The following is a 13,196-nucleotide window of genomic DNA, read 5'->3' on the forward strand; positions in this document are numbered from 1 at the left end:
TAAACAGTCCTTTTATTATCCCAATATACTTCTGGCAACATCAAAGGTGTCCAATAACATGAAAGCTAAATGGCTCCCTAACGTGTAGCAGTCTTTATAAAAAAGGGGCCGGAATGAAAGTTTGTACCGATCAGATAGGTCTCTGGGCTGTAAAATGCATCTTCTTGAATATAAGTGAGTAGATTACAGAGTTCTTAGCCCTAGATTCTTGCTTACTGAATCAGCCCCGCTGTTGTATTACAATGTAGACATCAGCAGAAAAACATCAGATGAAAGTGCATGTTCACATTCATTATTTCTTTTAGAGGACACAAACATAACTGTCCACTCTGACAATAGGATATGGAACACCATAAATAGGATTCCTGGCTGTACCATTTAAGAGGCTGTATTTGATAAATGTGAATGGCCTTTTCAAGGTTTTTGAGGATTTCATGGTGGTCTACATTGGAAAATGTTTAATTAATGAAAGAGGTAATTCAAACAAACATGACCACAGACAGGGAAGGGTACAGGCAGGGATTAGAGATGAACCGTGATGGAGGAGAAATCCTAAGGGTGAGATACCCTGGAGCACGCTGGGTCCTCCTCATCAATTCCTGTTCAAACGTCCAAGAGCTAAAATGAAGAAACTAATGTGTTCCAAACCTTATTACAAAAAATTAAAAAATAAATTAGAATATGAAAATTTCAAAAGAAGCACTATGATGTTGGAATTGTAGCTTTTAGCCTTAGTATTTTCTCTCCTGATTATGTGACTGTATAGCTCATCATCTCCAACAGGCTGCTGTGAAGCTTTCTCAGTAGACATCTGAGCACAGCAAAGCCAAAAGACAAAGTGCACAAAAAAGGTCTGGAGAGAGCAGTCCACAAACACTGCATGGAGAAGTGGAAAAAAACACATGCTGGACTCAGAGAGCAATCTTTGGCAGACTGGCTTAAAACCAGCTGACCGACTCTGACCAGACTGTGAAACGAGAGGCTATCCTGAAGTAAATGGTCCTAAACTGAGGTTCAAAACTATTTTGCCATCACTGTTTATATAAATATTTTTTTCTCCTCAAACGCCTAAGACATATGAGAAATGCATGCGGTCCTATTTCCAAAGGAAACATTGGGCTTGCTCTTGCTGAGATGGTGGATGTATTGGGCAGAGTTTGACTGAAGTTAATGAGCACAGCTGCTGTTGCTTTTGTTTTTCTTTGAGTTGACGTTTTCCTGTGACAGGCTGCGGACAGACATTTTTTTATTCATTTTGTGCCATCTTCTTAATAAACGGGGATATTCTTCAAAGCGTACTTGACAGATTTCACGAGCAATTTAAGGCAAGCTGGGAGGACTTTTCTGCCCTGTTTGGGAAAATGTGAGCCTTTTGAGAGCAAAGCCTAATTGGAGTCTGACCTGCGACAACACCACAATGAATAAATCAAACATTCTGATGTGCCTTCTTCTTTTCCATGTAAGTAGATATCTGCACTATACATCATACATCTATGTGCTTATCTACATACAGAAAGTCAATATCTGTATTATATGTGTCTGTCTTGACAACTTCTGAGTCCTTACTCATATGCAGATAGAGAAGGAATTTTATCTGAGGTTACACAATTTGTCTGGTGTATGCTGATGAGGTTGAAACTTCAAAGGAGTATATTCTTGGTGTTTTCATCTGTTTTTGCAGTGCAATTATATTATGTATGCACATTAAACCACCAGTTAACTTCAGGAATATGCTAAATGGCTCACAGAATCATAACGGTAGTATAGAGTATATTCTTTACATAGCCTGGCCATGCTAAAGGCAGCATGCACACAGTAAAAGTCAGCGCACGTGCACGTCATGGAAAAGCAAGTGGAGAAATTCCCCAGGGACACGTGTGGGAATGATCTGCTCAGAAAACTTCTCTGCAGGCTGCATCATGACAGATTTTAGATAGGTGAAATAAATGGATGATGAGTACACATCCATATTGAGGTCTCATAATGCAGAGGTGGGACCAAGTCACTGTTTGGCAAGTCACAAGTAAGTCCCAAGTCTTAGCACTCAAGTCCAAGTCAAGTCCCAAGTAAATAGAGAGAAGGGCAAGTCGAGTCCAAGTCCAAGTCTCATCAAAGCCAAGTCGAGTCCAAGTCCAAGTCCCAATCTTTTTCAAGTCCTGAACAAGTCATCAGGTACTCTTCACTTAATAATGGCATTATTAGACTATCGATCATAATTTTAACACTTCCATCTAATCCACAGATTTTTTTTTATAAATACAGATTAAAATATGTTCAATGTTTCTGTCTTGAAATCTTTTACGATATATGCATGCGCATACAATATACACATGTGCATACCTTAGTAATCTGTACAAAACGGATAGCTACATGACAAATATATATATTGTTTTTCCAAATGGCAGAGCCCACTGTAAGTATGAGTAATAATTTGACTGATGGCATTTCACTGCACTAGGCCACAGATTTGCCTGCAAACTATTTATCAGGCTGTCTGCCAGTGGCGACTCATAACACTTTTATATTATTTAAAAGATAATAATGACACAGTCATTTTGTTTTAAAGTATTCATTTCTTAAGAAATACTACACATTTGATGCTGTTTATCTCATTTGTAAATGGTGCACTGTCACTTTAAGCCCATTTTGTGCCACTGTCCACACATTCTCATAATGATCTTTTTTTTACCAGCTCCATTCAAATATAGCCTATTGCTAGTCCACAAACTCAAACATTGTTTGTGCCACATGTATAGCACAATATTAACAATGATAAGCATGATATTAAGTTGGCACAAACAGCTTTCATTCCTTTGGAAATAGATGCATGTATGACATGATGCTTGCTTGACATTTTCTGTTTGCAATTAAATGTGAATTATGAGCCTGGTAGCCAGTAGCCACCTAGCTAGCTGAGTGGAATGCGTTTCAATCGGCATATCAATGTGCTTCATGTAAACAAATTATTGAATAGGCCTACTTCAAGACTCACCATTTCCATTACACAAAGGCAAAGACAACTCTTCATATTCTTGTCCACTTTCCAAATCACAGTGAGTGCAGCCTATGTCATAGTGACCTGGATCTCATAGTTTATAACAGTAGTGAGAACCGGATAAATCCGCAATTTCCCCTAATCTCGTATTTGTTGCCTTCATGATTTCCTTTTATACGTTTCTTATATTTAAAAGAAAATATCAATCATCATCAACAATGACAAGCCAGCTGGAACCTGCCACTCGTTTTCTCTCCCTCTCGTGCGTGCTTAGGGTTCTCAATTAAATGCAGTAGGCTAGCATAAGTTCAAGTTGGATCTTAATGGAGAGGACTCGAAAAGTATCATCTTTATGTAACATGCTGTTGGTGCATTTTGACATTGTAAACGTTCTCTAACAAGAGTGCAAATCAGTTTGCAGTAAAGCTACTAGTTATTGGCTAAATGTTGGTCGTTTTCTCTGTCTCTTGGTGCCCTACACACAGTGCGTAACGCATGTGGGGTAGCGACAGCACTGAACTGTGCTCTAGACTTTTTTTTTTTTTTTTTAGTCGCAGAGGGAAAGCATCTCTGGGGTGACTGGTCCACGATCAGGAAATTTAGTTTTTGACTCGAGACATGTCAAGTCGTCACAAGTCAAAGAGGCAAAGTCCGAGTCAAGTCTCGAAAGTGAATAGTATTCAAGTCCAAGTCGAAATGCAAGTCATGCCGAATTTTATCAAGTCAAGTCTGAAGTCATTAAAATCATGACTTCGAAGTCTGACTTTCGAGTCCAAGTCATGTGACTCGAGTCCACATGTCTGTCATAATGTATATATTTTTTTGTGTTTTTTTTTTTACAATACCAAGATCGCTCACGTCACTAAGATGACACCAAACCCCCAAAGCTCTATGAATAGTTTCAGCATACCAGTACTGTTCATGCTTTTCAGCAGCTGCTATTGTGTACTCCCATGAGGCTCACATACACAAAGTGTTAACTGGTTCTATGATACCCACAGCAAGCCAACAGGAGTCTCTATCCACTCCCTGACCCACAAGAGCCCTTCACACCCCACGTCTTCCCCCAGCCCTCCAGCAGACAGGCTCTGCCCAGCCGCCCCATGTGCAACTCCTCTGTGTCTGGCCCATCCATGCCCTCATCCTCATGACAACTTCAATGGTGCTACAGCTGGTCTCTCTCTCTCTCTCTCTCTCTCTCTCTCACACACACACACACTATCTCTCTCTCCCTCACACACATACACACTATCTCTATCACTCTCTTTCTCTCTCTCTCTCCATCTCTATAATCTGGGGATTGCCCTTGCCCAGTGAAATGTTGTATGAGATCGAGGCCTAATCCTCTTTTAGCTAGTTTGTGCTCCGGCTGTTCACTGCTGTAAGTTGCTATCGTCCACAATTACCCGTGGTGGGAAAGGCTAGGTCCATGGGGTGTTCAGTGACCCAGGGGATAATGTCAATGGACTGGACAAAGTTCTGAATCCCAGTAGACCAATTAGCCCACTGAGGGAGACCATATATAGTACAGAGTTTTTTTTCCTGAGGAGAGGACAAATAGTCCACTGCACTCATACACTGACATGCAAGTCAGGCCCTCGCCCATTCAAACCCTCAGTAGAGCAATTGGAGTGCTGCAAAAGACAAGATTTTGAGGATGCGCATAGTGTCATTTAACTGCTTTAAAATTGAGGTGAGCAGTCTGAAATTCGTCGAATTCTTGAGATAAGAGTTTGCTCATTTGAAACCTTGGAGTTTATTGTGATTGTTTTTTACTATTTCTTTCACCTACAGTAATGCTTTGTAAACTTCTTATACATTTGTTGAACTGCAACTAATTTCCCCAACATTTTTCCATATGAAATGTTCATGGTATGGAGGGTAGACTGAGTACAGTTGAGACACACAAAACAGTTGCCCACACAAAATCAAACAAAAAATAGATACTGAAAAGAAGTGATTTTCCACACAATATTCCACATGCCATTTCCTTAGCTTGTAGACTAAAATATTATAAATCAATAATACCCATAAGTAGTTTATATTTTCCACAATTAGCTCATAAACATAAGGTGCATTTTTTGTCTTGACTGTGTCTCAACTGTACCCTATAGAGTACAGTTGAGACACCTACCTGGTACAATTGAGACACCCATCTTTAATGATGTATAGTTAACTAACCGTTAGTTGGAAAGTTGAATAAATAAAAACATAGCAATTGCAAAGTGTTTGTAGTTCAAATTCATTTATTTCATTTAAATTAGCGTTGGTTAAAAGGAATACATCATGAACAAAATGTGACACAGGAACAGATAGCGAACAGTAGCCTACAAATGGAATGTTCAAGTAGCCTAACACAATCCAATGTGTGTCTCAATTGTCCCCCACTGACCACCTCACACATTTCTCTAGATTTTGCAACGACCTTACATGGCACAATGCCATAAAATATGCCAGTTTTTAGGACACAGAATAATGTTTGTAATGATACCAGTTACGTTTAACAGTAACATAAGTGTAATGAGCTATTCATTGTCGAAGGTGCATGGTGAAGTGAAATTCTTACTTTGGGAAAAAACACTTGCCGATATCCTTAAATGGGAGATACTTGTGTCGTTCAAATTTTCCATGATCAAAGAGGGCACTAATATGCATGTGCATAGCAAAAATCACAACTTGGGCTTGCTGTGCAAGCAAGATATTTAAGGTGTCTCAACTGTACACATGTCTCAACTGTACTCAGTCTACCCGATATGTGCAGTACACCCATCAAAAATAGGGAAATCAAGTGAAAAATGTTAGTGTCTTAAACGTTTCCCAAACTTTACCATTTTTAAAATCTTTATAATGCTTCATCCTTACCAATGCAAGGACCCAAACTGTCCACTCATTTCTCTATTGTTTATGTGATATCAGTCATGTTTTCTTTCCTTTGATTTCATGGCTTCCACCACTCTCAATTCCTCTAACGCCAGTGACATATAACTGGCAAATACAGTTATTATGACCGCCACTAGCGAAGCTAGTGAAGCGGTCATATAGGGATTGTCAAAGGACCTAGGTAATGTTACCGTTAGTGTTGGTTGAGTGATGGAGGCCAATTTGATTGATTGCATTTGTAGAAAACTATAAATGCTAGCCTGGGTGCCATTCCGAACTTAGTCCCGCCCCACGGGAAGTTCGGTCTGGCATTGCTCCATTGTGGGGCAAGTATGCTCGCCCTAAATCAGGCGGACCAATCAAATCAGGATTTACGATGATGGACAGGTGAGCAACAGCGCTTGGTCTATCACGTCATCTGAGCACGCTTAGATTAGGTTTATGTTTGAAACAAAAACACTGTGGCTAGAAGGATACATGGCTTTTAAGACCCCATATGGAAAATTCATATTATTTAATGAGTTTGTATCACTGAAAAAGATTATTTCTGAAAACTTTGGCCAAAGTTGAGATGTGGGAAAACGTAAGTTACGCATGTAACTATGGATCTGTGAGACCGAGGGATGACCGTCACTACGGTCTAAAAAAGGAATGATCACCTTCGTTCTGCCTATCACCGAGACCATATGTCAACAAAGTCATGCCCATGACCTCCGGAAGCAGAACGACTCGAGCTTGTAAATAGCGGAGATTGCTCCCGGTTCAGTCTCCTACCTTGAGCGCCTCAGGATGGTCCGAGCGACAAGGATAGTGACGGTCATCCCTCGGTCTCACAGATCCATAGTTACATGCGTAACTTACGATCTGTTTCGACCTCACTCTGACCGTCACTACGGTCTAAAAAAGGGATGACACATACCAAAAAAGTCGCGAGGATGAGGGCATGAGGGCAGCGTCGCCAACCGGAGCTGGGCGAGTGACGTCCACCCTATAAAACCTGGTAAAAGTGCAAGGCGTCACCCATGAAGCCGCTGCACAGATATCGCTTGCTGGTACCCCCTTAAGGGCAGCCCAAGACGTAGCCATACTCCTGGTGGAGTGAGCCCTTGTACCCGAAGGGACCGGCATTCCCAGAGCCTGGTAGGCATGGGAAATAACCTCAACCAGCCAATGCGACAGCCGCTGTTTGGAAAGCGGTAGTCCCTGCTTCACGCCCCCATAACAGACAAAAAGTTGAGTGTGTTCCCTCCTCAACGACCACTGCGTCGGGCCAGATAAGCTCTCAAAGCCCTGACTGGGCACAGAGTGAGCAACTTGTCGCGCTCTGCCTGTGAGGCAGCAGACAGCTGGAATTGGGTCAGCTCCAGAACCTGGTTGATAGACTGCTGACTTAGAACCTTAGGCAGGAAGGCTGGATTAGGCCAAAGTGACACGCCAGTGCCCCCTGCCTGCCACCTCAGGCAGTCTTCGCTGACGGAGAGGGCGCACAGCTCCCCGATGCGCCTGGCCGAACAAAGAGCCAGGAGAAAGTTAGTTTTCAGAGACAAAGATCGCAGATCTGCATCTAAAATGGGCTCATACGGGCCTTCAGTAAGAGACATTAAAACGGTGGGCAAATCCCAGTTTGGTGCCCGCAAAGTGCGAACTGGACGCAACCGGTGGGCCCCTTTTAAAAACTGACCAATCAGTGGATGCCTACCCAAGGGCCTGTTATCCGCACCCTGGTGAAAGGCTGAAATGGCCGAGGCATAAACCTTCACAGTACTGACCGCCTTGCCTTGATCCAAATAGGACTGCAAGAAGCGCAAAACTTGTGGCACAGGGCAAACCGCTGGCTCAAGACCCAAGCTGGCACACCAATCCGAAAAGATCCTCCACCTGAGTGCATAGCAAGCTCTAGAAGGAGCCCTGGCGTTCGGATGCCAGATCTGCCCGTCTGCTTGTGACAGAAGATCCGCCCGGCAGGGTAACTGCCATGGCTGACCCCGCAGGAGCCGGAGAAGGTCTGGAAACCAAGGCCTCGCCGGCCACCGTGGAGCAACCAGCAGAACTGTGTGTTGGCCCTCCCTGATCCTCCGCAGGACCTGAGGTACAAGAGGGGATGGAGGAAAAGCGTACAACAAGCCTGTCGGCCAGTCTTGTGACCGAGCATCCAGGCCCAAACTGCCTCCCTGTCCCACGAGAGAGTACCACTCTGGGCAGTGAGTCGTTTCTGCCGACGCAAACAGGTCCACTTGTGCAGTCCCATACTGAGCCCAGACCTGGCTGACCACCTCTGGGTTCAATCTCCATTCCCCCGGGAGTGGCCCGGTCCTGGAGAGAATGTCGGCCGCCCTGTTCTCCACACTTGGAACGTGTACTGCCCTCACTGAAGCCAGACGCGGCCATGCCCATGACAGCAACTCCTCCGCCTCCTGGAGGCACCGCCAGGACCTCGTGCCGCCTTGGTGATTGACATGATACACCGCCGAGGTGCTGTCTGACCTCACCAGAACATGTTGGCTTCGCAACCCTGGCAGGCACCTCTGCAGGGCGAGATGGATGGCCTTCAGCTCGAGGGGGTTGATGTGCTCTGGCGTCCAGGAGGGAGGCCACACGCCCCTCGCTGACAGCCCTTTCCAGACAGCTCCCAGCCTGTCAGAGAAGCTGCCTGTCGAGATGACTTGCCTCTTGTGAGGAAGGCCCCCAGTGGAACACCCTGGAGTAAGAACCTCCTGTCCGTCCAAAGGACGCAGGGCTCGGATGCAAGCAGGAGACATCCGCGAACTTCACATGCCTGTCGCCTCTCGGGTGGAGCTGAAAGGCATTGAACCAACACTGCAGGGGGGTGCCTTCAGCAGGCCCAATGGCAGTACCGCGAGCTGCCGCTGCCATTAAGCCCAACAGCCTCTGGACTTTGTGGGCGGTGACCAGTCTGCCCAGCCGAAAAGCCTGTCAGAGCCTCGGGTCAAGCTGTCTGCCCTCCGTGGAGTGAGAGGCGCCGCCATGCTGACCGAGTCGAGGAGGACACCAAGGAAATCCGCCTGCTGGGCGGGGCTGCAAGTTGCTCTTTTCCAGTTGACCGTGAAACCCAGGGCCTGGATATGGGTCAGAACCGTGTTGGTGTCGTGCACCACCTGCACCTGAGATGGGGCACAAATTAGCCAGTCGTCCAGGTACGGTAGGATCTTTAGGCCCTGGACCTGCAGGGGGGCTAGCGTGGCTGCCACCACGCGAGTAAAATTCTGGGGGCCAGTGAAAGGCCAAATGGGAGGACCTGAAACTGGAACACCCTGCCTCGGAAGGCGAAGCGGAGGAAGGACCTGTGTGCTGGGCAGATAGGGACGTGGAAGTACGCGTCTTTTAGATCCAGAGACATAAACCACTCCCCTTCCTGGATGGAACGAATCACTATTCCAACGTGGACCATTTTGAATGGCAGCACTTTGAGGTACTGGTTCAAGGGCCTGAGGTCGAGGACCGGCCGGTAACCTCCGTCTTTTTTGGGCACAATAAAATATTTGGAATAAAACCCAGTGTGCCGTGCGTGCAGCGGTACTTCTGAGATGGCCCCTTTCAGAAGCAACTCCTGGACCTCCTTGACAAGCACGGAATTTAAAAGAGGGTCTTTCACAGACGTCATCTTGACCCCTGAAAACGTAGGGGGCCGCCGTCAAAACTGTAGGCGGTAACCGTGAGTCACCGTAGCCACAACCCAAGAGTCTGGCACAATCCCTTCCCAGGAGGTCCTGGACAGCTGGGAAGGGCAATCGATGGGCAGCCCGGATCCCTAGGCAGGACCGCCACCGCTGCCTGCACCTCTGCCTGCTGCCGCCGAGGTCTTTGCTGTCCTCTGGGCCAGGGAGTTGGGGCTGAGCTCTGGTCTGGTGCACCTAAAGCGCCCGGTCCCGTGGGGCAGCATAGTTGATACTTACCTGTGGTGTTCGGGCGGGCTGCCACCGCCCATACCCACCTGATGCTGCCCTGTGGGGAACAGAGCCCCTCTGTGGCACACACGCTGACCAGTTTCTCTAGAAGCCCAGCCTGTTCCACTCTGTCCAGCACCCCCTGGGAGTCTGGATGGAACACATGCCCAGGCACCACGGGGAGACCTAACAGGTCTGTCCTGATGGCATCAGGGAGAGAGGTTTGGGCAAGCCACACCTGTCTACGGCACAGCACCGCAGAGGCCATAGCACTCCCCACATCACGCGTCAGCTGGGAGTGGGATGACAGTCTTGCATCCACCAGGGCCCCTTGCATCATGGTCCTCCGGGCTCATCGTTTTTCGCAGAGCCGCCAGAGTGATGGCCAGGGCGTTGCCCATACGGGCTGCCCGTGCTGATGCGTCAAAGCAGTGACTGATGAGACAGTCCGTCTTGGCACACTCCTTACACGGGCAGCGTGGATTGGGAGATGCATTGGCAGGCCCCAGGGAAGTCCAGGCGGCGATGGACTGCTCGACCGGTGGCATATCCCCTAGCCCTGAGTCGGCCGGATAGGCAGCCTTTGCCAGCTGACGGCAACCTGGATTGAATTGGGGGCGCTGTAGCGACTTACCCCATGCCGTCTGCAGCACCTTCGTGTAATCCACTGCCACGGGTATACAGGGTGGTGGGCTGCTGTGCGAGACGCTTTCCCAGACGCCCCCAAGGGAAGCCATGTCTGGCATAGGGGCCTGAAGACCCAGGATCTTGGAGGCACTCAACACCCGTGACATCAAGGAGCCGACGGGGACCTCCCCTGGGACCGTGGATTCATCAGTTGGCTGCACCATGTCTGAATGTAGCTCATCCAGGAGGTCGTCCCCGCTTACGTCATCGATAGTAGAACGAGGGGCATGGAGCGACAGCACATCCACATCACCCAGATCAACATCCGCACCATGGCTCTCAGTCCTGGATGGGGAGAGACCTTCCTGGCCAGGGGGCAGAGAAGGGGATGACGTGCCCTGGAGACCCTCCAGCCTGTCCATCCTCCTAGCCAGAGCCTGGAGAGCTGAGAGAATCTGAAGCGACTCCGTGCCATTACCCTCGGGTCCGCGCAGCTGGAGCCGAGCTTAGCAGGTCCAGGGACCTCCACCTGATCATGCCTGGAAGGGGACTCATGTTGCCGTTTGCAGCTTGTGCGTATGCTTACGGCCATGCCTATGAGAGTGGGATGGTCGGTTGGGGTGAGCGCCGCCTGTCCCGGCCCACGACGCGGGCCACATGCCTGGTCAGCCCGGCGGAGCCGTTCCTCCCTAGGAAGGTCACAGGCTGCGCTGCAGGGGCTATCGACATCCTATAGGAGTTGGGCAGCCCCAAGGCAAGCGGGACACTCTCTATGCCCGTCATTGGGGGCCATCGTGGCCCTACAGACTCTGCAGTAGTGTGCCGCCATTGCCTACCACAGAAAAACACAATGCAATACAACACAATACAATAAGGCACTTACCTTGGCCGTACAACGCACTGGGTCTGCAAGCAGCAGCCCGTAAGAGATACAGCAGTGGTGTAATACAGTACACGGGTGGCCTGAAGCAGCGTGCGGACACGCTTAGCAGGCTCACACTGGCCCAGCTAGCTGCGGACAGCAGCAACGGGGTACACAACAGATACACAAAGAAGGCGGCCACCAGTGCGCGAACGCACGCGCCAATGTACACCAGTGGACAACTGGAGAAAAGACACACAGCAGCCCGCACCTCGTGCAAGACTGCACCTAGCAGACACAAACAGCTAAACTTACCTTTTGCAAGTAGCCTAGCACACAACAACAAAGCTAACAAGAAGCACACAGTAACATTAGCGCCTAAGCGGCCGAGCACATACGCGCTGATCAGGCCCACACAGGTTCCGGCTGCCAGAGCAGTAAACAGAAATAATAACGGTGGCCCACGCCGGTGCGCAAACGCACCCAGCAGGCTCACACCAAGCCCAACTAGCCGCGAACAGCCAGATAAGGTACACAGTAGTTAACAAACAACAACCCGGAAACCTGGCACACACAAAAGGAAAATAACACTGAAACGGCAGCCCGCAGCAGTGCGCGAACGCAGGCAGCAGGCTCACACTAGCCCCTCCGCCGTGCGGTATGGGGTGAACTCAGGAAAGGCGTCAACAAGTTAAACAAAGTTAAACAAAGTTAAACGAAGTTTCCTGAAAAAAACACAGGTTACTGCCACATGCAGACTAACAAACACAGTCAAAGCAAGAAAGCAGTGAAAGTAATGTGCTCAATTATCACAGGTCTCAGATGAGGCGATCAAGGTGAGAGACTGAACCGGGAGCAATCTCCGCTATTTACAAGCTCGAGTCGTTCTGCTTCCGGAGGTCATGGGCATGACTTTGTTGACATATGGTCTCGGTGATAGGCAGAACGAAGGTGATCATTCCTTTTTTAGACCGTAGTGACGGTCAGAGTGAGGTCGAAACAGATCTGGTGGTTTCACTTTCATCAAGGGAAAACAGCTGTTGCATTAGCGACATGTTCCCTCGCTCGCTTGAAATCTCTGATTGACCACCTGTTCGAGGGATTTTATGACAGCCTTTCCCAGCTGTTTAACATGTTTGTAGCATATCACTGTTCAACAGAATTATTTTAAAAACGGAGGGGATAAAGGAGCAGAAGGATGGTTCGTGTGTTTTCTTCCTACACCTCACGGTAAGCTATTTTGTTGCTCTGATTGGTTAGGTCTATCCAATTGAGTGCAGAGGCATTCCCCCCCTGTATCGGTTGAAGCACGCCCCATAATTACGTCCCAATGGAGCAGTATCAGACTCATATTCTGACTAGAATTTGAGTATGACAACGTCAGGCTATATAAATGCGGTTATACCAAGCAAATTGATAGCAGCACTGTAATTGTATCTTTCGACTGTCATTTATTGCACGTGCTACAAAATCATTCTGTGCAATGGAAGATTTACCAACGTTACACCGATCTGATACAGTTTTGCCTATACATGCGTGAGTGAGACGCCTGTTTATTTTGTTTTAAGTGCGTGCAGTGTGAGAGGGGAATCGATGTGTTTTGATTCCAGTTTTGGTAGTTGTAGTCTGTGAAATTAAAAAGCACGTTTGTGTGAAGTATCCAAACAATGACACCTTCATTTCATTATGGCTGCTTTAGCAACACACCGTAAGCTACTGTGTAGTGGGTCCCATTTAGAAGTGGCTACTTCATTCGCGCTTTCCTTGACTCATGGAGCTGCGTGAATTTTATTACAACTTTTCGCCACGATATGGCAGTTTAAAGGTGCCATGTGTAATGTCTGCCAAAAAATCAATTCATACTCCACATTCCATAAAAGATGGGGGCAGTATACCTCCAGAAAGCGAGTTGGTCTACCCTAGAGTA

General features: G+C 47.6%; 1 protein-coding gene across 2 annotated transcripts in view; it reads left to right on the top strand.

The window, feature by feature from the left end:
- The first annotated feature begins 1,308 nt into the window (after positions 1–1,308).
- Positions 1,309–13,196, top strand: part of LOC125293063 (corticotropin-releasing factor receptor 2) — a 148,730-nt gene continuing 136,842 nt past the window's right edge. For both annotated transcript variants that reach the window (XM_048240721.1, XM_048240706.1), the window contains exon 1: positions 1,309–1,459. In XM_048240721.1, the coding sequence (XP_048096678.1) occupies positions 1,418–1,459 (42 nt within the window). In that variant the 5' untranslated portion in view covers positions 1,309–1,417. The remainder of the gene's footprint in view (positions 1,460–13,196) is intronic.

This window comes from Alosa alosa, chromosome 1 (assembly GCF_017589495.1).
Source record: "Alosa alosa isolate M-15738 ecotype Scorff River chromosome 1, AALO_Geno_1.1, whole genome shotgun sequence".
NCBI lineage: Eukaryota > Metazoa > Chordata > Actinopteri > Clupeiformes > Clupeidae > Alosa > Alosa alosa.